The sequence below is a fragment of the Elaeis guineensis genome, chromosome 9 (genome assembly GCF_000442705.2).
Source record: "Elaeis guineensis isolate ETL-2024a chromosome 9, EG11, whole genome shotgun sequence".
Taxonomy (NCBI): Eukaryota; Viridiplantae; Streptophyta; class Magnoliopsida; order Arecales; family Arecaceae; genus Elaeis; species Elaeis guineensis.
This window is the reverse complement of record NC_026001.2, coordinates 5,457,120-5,464,643: the sequence shown is the minus strand read 5'-3', so window position 1 is coordinate 5,464,643 and position 7,524 is coordinate 5,457,120. Positions and strand designations below refer to the sequence as shown.

Here is a 7,524-nt window from a genome sequence, read left to right as displayed (position 1 = left end):
CTATACCGTCCTTAGACGATGATGATAGGGTTTATGGTCAAGTTCAATTTCAAACCCCCCCCCCCCCCCCCCAAACTAATGCGGCCGTTTTCCGAACCGACCCATGACACAATCTGACCCAGCCCAAGAACCCGCTGGATCGATGTCGGCACCTTCCAATGTAAGAATTAAGAAGCTCGAATCCAACTAGGAATCCCCTTCTACCCCACTCGTCCTTATCTGTGTCCATCACCGACGTTGTGGAATCCTACTCAACTTCGACCGTCCATTTCCCGCCCAAGTTCGCACCCACCGACTCCACGATTCATCCCGCTGCCAAACCCACGGCGCTCAATCTGCGTCACGTGTGAACACGCGTTCTCTGGTCAGCACCTCCTCCTTTTCTTTTCTTTTTTTTTAAAAAAAATAAAAATATTTCCATTTACAGCCTTCTAATTATTAATAACTAGAAGAAGGAAGGCTCACGAAACTATCGAAATGTGGGGACTCTGTTGCTGTGCTTTAGGCGGCGCTCTTAGTTTGAAATAAGCTCTCAACTTATATATATATATATACTATACCCCCCTATCTTCTCCTTGCTTCGACCGGTTGAAAGATACTTTCGGCCGAGAGAAGTAACTTGAAGGGTTACATGTGCTTCAAGGTGGCGAATCCACAAGACGACAAGGAACTCGACCAGCCCGTAGCGGCGAGCGGCGGCACCGAAGAAGAAGGGCAGGTGTCGGAGACGGCGGCCGCGATGTTCTCGCCGTATAGTCAAGAGAGGGAGATTTCGATGATGGTTTCGGCCTTGACGCATGTCGTTGCCGGGGGCCGAGCAGGTGCGGTCGGTTCGCCTTCGTACACCTCCTCGTCTTCGTCTTCCCCGCCGCTGATGGGTGGTCAGGGTGGCGGCGTCGGCGTTGGTGGGATGAAGAGAGAGAGGGAGGAGGTGATGCCGGAGTCGCTCTGGAGGTATTACCGGGGTTTCGCGGCGGAGTTCGGAAGCTCCCCGGCCTCCGGGGAATCATCAACAATTATAGCAGGTGATCGATCGGTTCTTCTTTTGATTTTTCTGCGACAGTACTGAATATGATCAAATAAATATTGTTCTGTTATATTCCAATGAGGTTTGCAAGAGATTAATATCATTTTATCATTTGCTCTTTTTTGTTCTTTAAGACGTTCGTTTTATTTATTTCCTATTGTAGCAGCACATCCAAGGTTGCTCAGATTTTAAAGTGGACGTTATGAATGTTTTTTTTTTTTTTTCTTTCTTCTGTTCATATTAAAATGATGAAGTTTTTTTAATAAGATGAATACTAGAAAAGAATTAAGACTATTCAGAGAAACTATATATCTTCGCATCTTGAAAAACATAATAAAGTATGTACACTTAGAAAATAGGATATTAGATATTTTCCCCATTCACCAAAAGAAAAATACTATATTGGCCTTACTGATAGATACTAGGTACTACTTTTGTAATAGATATCGAACTGTCTTGAATCTTCGCTACAAAGATATATAGATATATCTTCCCGAAGCTATCTACTTTAACTTTTCTGTTCATGTAGGCTGACAAAGGTATCTATCTAGATTTTTAGCCCTTCATCTTATCTCCAAGAGAATCCAAGAAAAACCACAGTAACCATCTAAAAGAGTTTATCTTGTCTGCTCCTGTTCCATTGCCGGCCCCTCCTCTCTCCCAGTTATCAGTCCCCACCCTTACCAGAATAATCCACCACTCCATATACTACTGCTTGCCACCTCTCTCTCTCTCTCTCTCTGTGTGTTATATCTTATTCTTTACTCTTCTCTTTCGTTGTCTACAGCATCAGAGCCCAGCCGTTACAGCCTTGTAACCGCCACCCAGTCGTCCACCCCTCCAACCCCTGCTTCAACAACAGAGGAGCCCTCCGCTTCCGCCGGCACCGAGCCAGAGCAAGGGCAGAGGCGGCGCTACCGTGGAGTCCGACAGCGGCCGTGGGGAAAATGGGCGGCAGAAATCAGAGACCCACACAAGGCGGCCCGCGTATGGCTCGGCACCTTCGAGACCGCCGAAGCCGCCGCCCGGGCCTACGACGAGGCCGCACTCCGCTTCAGAGGAAACCGAGCCAAGCTGAACTTCCCCGAGAATGTCCACCTTCGACCGGTGGCACCCATCTCTCCTGCGCCTCAACTGCCGGCTCCCACTCCGCCGCCGGTGACTCTCTTGGAATCCCAACCATTTGCTCGACTTCAAGCTTCCGGTGCCTCGAGGGACTATGTGGAGTACTCAAGGCTCTTACAGGGGACAGGGGAATACCGGACGTTTTCTCCCACGGCCCTTTTGGAACAAATGATGTACTCGAGTTCTTCTATGGCATCTCTTTTGCCGAACACTTCTTCACTGGCTTCTCATTCTTTCGCGACTTCCTCCGTTTCTTCTTCCTCTGCTGCTCCTCCTTTCTCCTCCTCCTCCTCCTCTGCTTTTCCCCTGCATTATCCTTTAGGGGGAACAGAGCAGCAGAGAGGTTATCTCCGGCCGCCGGGAAGTGGGATTGGAGGGAGTGGAGCGGGCTGGCCGGCGCCACCCTCGACGGATTCTGGCCGGGATCCGCCATCTTCTTCGCAATAGACATTTTATTGCTTCCAGTCTTAGAGCGTCGTTTTCGTTTTCTTTGTTATTATTTCCTAACATGTGATCTGGTATTACTTTTGGGGTCATTACGAAGAGAAAAAGGAAGTTATATATTTTCCTCCAATTCTTGTATTCAATGGCTTGTTATTGTATTAATGCAGAATTCAAGTCAAATACGCTTTATGTTTATACTAGACTAGATACAGAATTCCAGTCATATACGCTTTATGTTTATACTAGGTACCGGCACGTCCATATGAGAAGAATTTGATGGATGACCGTGGACTTTGTCAATTAGAATTATTATTTATAAAGAATCATTAAACTACTGGCGTTCTTCCTGTTTTAGTAATTTTTCCAAAATAAATTATTGAAAATGAAAGTAATTGGGGTGCCTTTATTTACCAAACCTCCCGGAAAAAGGATTCAAATCCATTTATTAGCAGAAGAATTTGTTTGCAATGAGAAATGAAATACGGTATATAAAGATCAAAGAAATTTGCATGATAATCTAATCAGACGTACATATGTTGACTAGACATGGTTTGTTTATTCCATGCTTTATCGTAAGTTGACCGACCACAGTTTTCTTTGAAGTAAACTTCAACACCGACGACGTACAGAGGAGTTAGCATAATGATGGCTTATGACAAGGTCAAAGTAACTCACAAGATGTGGATCATATATATATATATGAGTACTGCAGGTTGTGGATTGTAATGGAATAAAGCAGAACTAATCAGCAATTCCACACGCCTTATATAATTTTACTTCTACGGCGGACTTGTTTGTGAAAATAAATAAATAAAACTAATATTAAACGGTTGTAGATGTCTGACGATGATTTATCTACTGCGGTGACAACTTGAGAAGGTCCGGGAGAACCTTAGGTAGGAGATATGTTGAGGGCCAATGGTACCACAACATGTGATCATCATCCGGCATCCAATTTGGTACTTATCTTGTCAACACCTAATTATGACTCTCTTGTCGGCCAATGGCCCTTCACAAATAAAGAAACACCGAGCCACGTGGTGCGTCATAAAAAATTGCATATTTTAGTGCAAGCCTGCGGACATGGGGATTGGTAGCAGATACCATTTTTGGGCGATATAGGATCCTCTGCACTATTTATGCCGCAGATCCAGGCAACCGCCATGACTGTTATTATTAAAGACAATCGACCATATATGACACGTAAGGATAAAGATGAAAATGATATAGATATCATTCATTTAAATTTATTTTTATATTTAAATTAATTTAAATATAAATAAAAATTTAATTAATATTTATATTTATCAAAAAAATAAATATAAATATAAATAGATAATTATTTGATTCGTATCTAAATATCTAAATTTACATATAATTTTATATAGTAATTATTAAGTTTTTAAAAAAATATACAATTTTATAAGTATGTTATTAACTTGATTTATCATCTATTTAGTAATATCTTTGACTTCATATTTATAAAGTTGAATTATCTAAATAATATTCATAATTATATCTATATTTATAATATTTAAATTATATTTATATTTATTTAAAATAAATATGAATATAAATTTTTATATCCAAATAATATCCATATCTGTATTTGTATTCATTGGATAAAAAAAATATGGATATAGATATGCTGGTATCCGATCCGATTTCAATCCTACGTAAGAATATCTTATTTGATGACCATCTATTTCTTGATGATTGCCATCTGACAATGGTAATTTCTTTATTGAGGATAATTTTTTATTTTCACACCTTGATTTCATTGATCTTCAATAGGAATATTTGTAGATTACAATATCAGCTATTACAGCAATTACAAGAAAAAGGAACATCTTGATTACATACTCAGTAAGGCCAAAGAATCAAAAGTAGAATTGCTAAATAAAGAGAAACCAAAAATAGGTGTGCATACTAAATATGAATATATGTTGACTTACTAAATATAAAAAGAAAATAAATAAGAGTATATGCCAAAAGTAAAGCGATGAGGTGGAATGAATATGTGCCGACACACCTCCTCAAGATAAAGAGTCAGGATCACGAATCTTCAACTTGTTCCTTAGGAACCTAAAATATGAGGTACCCAAGGGCTTGGTGAGAATATCGGCAAGCTGATCTTGGATGGAGATGAACTGAATAAATAGTTGATATCGTGCAACACGCTCACGAACAAAATAAAAATCAATTTCGACATGCTTCGTGCGAGCATGAAAAATAGGATTGGCCGAGAGATAAGTGGCCCCAATATTGTCACACCATAGAATGGGGGGGCCATGTAAGGGATAGCCAAGTTCTTGAAATAATGACTCAAGCCAGATTAGTTCAGCTGATGCATCTGCTAAGGCCTTGTATTCTGATTCTGTGAATGATCGAGTGATCAAAACTAGGAGACTGCATAAACTAACATACTTTATTCACTACAAAAAAAATATTAGAGCGTGTCAATGTAATATACTGAATAGCTCCAACAATGGAGCGATACTGTATAGGGTCTGGATAAGAAGCACCCCCTGAATCAGAATTCTGTGTCATGGCCATTGGGGTCTGAACAGGTTTACAATCAACTATGCCTGCTTTTGAAAGAAGATCTCTAATATAGCGGGTTTGAGATAATAATAATTCGATAGAGTTTTGAACAGCCTCAATTCTTAAGAAAAAATAAAGATCACCAAGATCCTTAATGAAGAATTCTGTAGTGAGCTGACGAAGAAGTAGAGAGATCTGATTGGAGTCATTGCTAGTTACCAAAATATCATCAACATAGATGAGCACATAGAGGACATGAGAGTTCGTCAAAATAAATAATGAAGGATCAGTCTTACTGACAACAAATCCTAGTCTGAGAAAAAATTGGGAGAGATGGTGAAACCAGGCACGGGGTGCTTGTTTTAACCCGTATAGAGATTTATGGAGATGACAGACATAATCTAGATGGTCACGATCCTCAAATCCTGGAGGTTGTGACATGTAGACTTCCTCTATCAGGTTGCCATGCAGAAAAGCATTATGAACATCTAATTGCTTGATGGACCAACCTTGAGAGATGGCAATGCTTAGAACAGTCCGAATGGTGGTAGGTTTGATAACTAAACTGAATGTCTCATTGTAGTCAAGACCAAGCTGCTGGTGGAATCCTTTTGCAACTAGGCATGCTTTATAGCGCTCGAGAGAGCCATCAGCCTTTCTCTTGATCCTGTACACCCTTTTACACCCAACCAAATTTTTTTGTTGAGATGAACGTGGAACAAGAGACTACGTACCATTACGAACTAAAGCATTAAACTCCTCAGTCATTGCAGCACGCTACACAGAGTGTTTAGATGCCTGAGTATAACAAGTAGGTTCTATGGTAAGGATAGTGCTAGTGAGGGTGGATAGTTGTTTGGGATGGGGTCGAAGCACCATGGAATGTGTACGGGTGGGTTGGGTAGGTTGTTTAGAAGAGGTTGTGTCTCGCTGGAAACTTATCATGGGAGAAGATATGGGAAGGGACGGCTTTGCGGATAAGAGATTGCAATAAGGGTCGGTAAGTAATCTGGTCCGAACAAGTATAGAGTCTGTAATACTAGAGGGGCTGGAAGGGAGAACGGTCATGGGGGGAGGTGCTGGGGCAGACCGAGACATGGGGGATGCAACGATGGTGAGGTGGACAACTGAGGCAAAGGAGATGGAGGAATGGATGGTGGAAGGTTGGCCTCTTGTAGAGGTCGAAGTGATGTAACACCCCATGGCAGGGAAGAGGGAGATGGTGGTGGTGGTGGACAATCTAATAGAGAGTGAGACTGAAAAGAAAACATAGATTCGTCAAAGCGAACATGCCTAGCGATATATGTATGATTTATTTTCACATCAAGACATCGATAGGCACTATGAGAGAGACTATAGCCGAGAAACACACACGGTTGAAAGTGGTACTCCATTTTATGATGATTGTAAGGACAAAGAAAGGGAAAGCATAGACATCCAAAAATTCGTAGGAAGGCATACGATGGTGGTTTATTATAAACGAGTTCGAAGGGGGACACACCACTAGAGACTTTAGATGGCATCCTATTAATGAGAAATACAGTCATTTCAAAGGCATAGTGCCAGTACAATATGGGTACAGATGCATGAGCAAGAAGAGATAGATCGATTTTCGTAATATGGTGGTGACGACGTTCAACAACCCCTTGCTGCTTGTGGGTGTGGGGAGCTGCGATATGATGGATAATGCCAATTTTACTAAAAAATTGAGGAAGAGAGCAAAATTCTCCTCTCCAGTCAGTTTAGATTGATTTAATAGTACGAGAGAAATATCGTTCAACCAAAGCTTGAAATTGTAAGAAAATAGAGAACACATCAGATTTGCGCATTAATGGATAGAACCAAATATATTTACTATGGTCATCAACAAAAATTACATAGTAGCGGTGTCCTAATAAACATGGAGTAAGAGAAGGACCCCAAACATCACTATAAATGAGGTCTAATAAAAATTGACTACGATGATGGGACGGAGATAAGTGCTACTTACTGAACTTGCCTAACTGACACGAGGGACAAAGAGGAAGAAGATATATAGACTTGCAAGGAAGATTATTGGTCTTCGCCATGGAGCGAAGCAAGCGATAATGAGAATGGCCCAAACGGTTGTGCCAACCATCAAGAGTGGTACTTTCGGCCATGTGAACAGATGCGGATAAAGAAGAAGGGCTGGAATGAAGAGTGTATAATCCTCCTTCACTCAGACCAGATAATATTGTGGTCTTGGTGGTTCGATCCTTCACAAAAAAATGATATGGGTGAAATTCAAAAAAAATATTATTATCTTTTGCAAACTATTGCACGAAAAGTAAATTTTTAGAAATAGAGGAAATGTGTAAGATGTTAGATAATTGAAAAGAAAGAGAAGAGTGAGGAGGCGAAAA

At 40.8% G+C, this 7,524-nt stretch overlaps 1 protein-coding gene across 1 annotated transcript; it reads left to right on the top strand.

Annotated features, from left to right (window-relative positions):
- The first annotated feature begins 569 nt into the window (after window positions 1-569).
- On the top strand, window positions 570-2,791 carry LOC105051977 (uncharacterized). The gene is made up of 2 exons (XM_010932645.4): window positions 570-1,025; window positions 1,815-2,791. Exons 1-2 carry the CDS (start codon window positions 632-634, stop codon window positions 2,597-2,599), a joined length of 1,179 nt encoding a protein of 392 aa, XP_010930947.2. The 5' UTR covers window positions 570-631; the 3' UTR covers window positions 2,600-2,791.
- The last annotated feature ends 4,733 nt before the right edge of the window (window positions 2,792-7,524 follow it).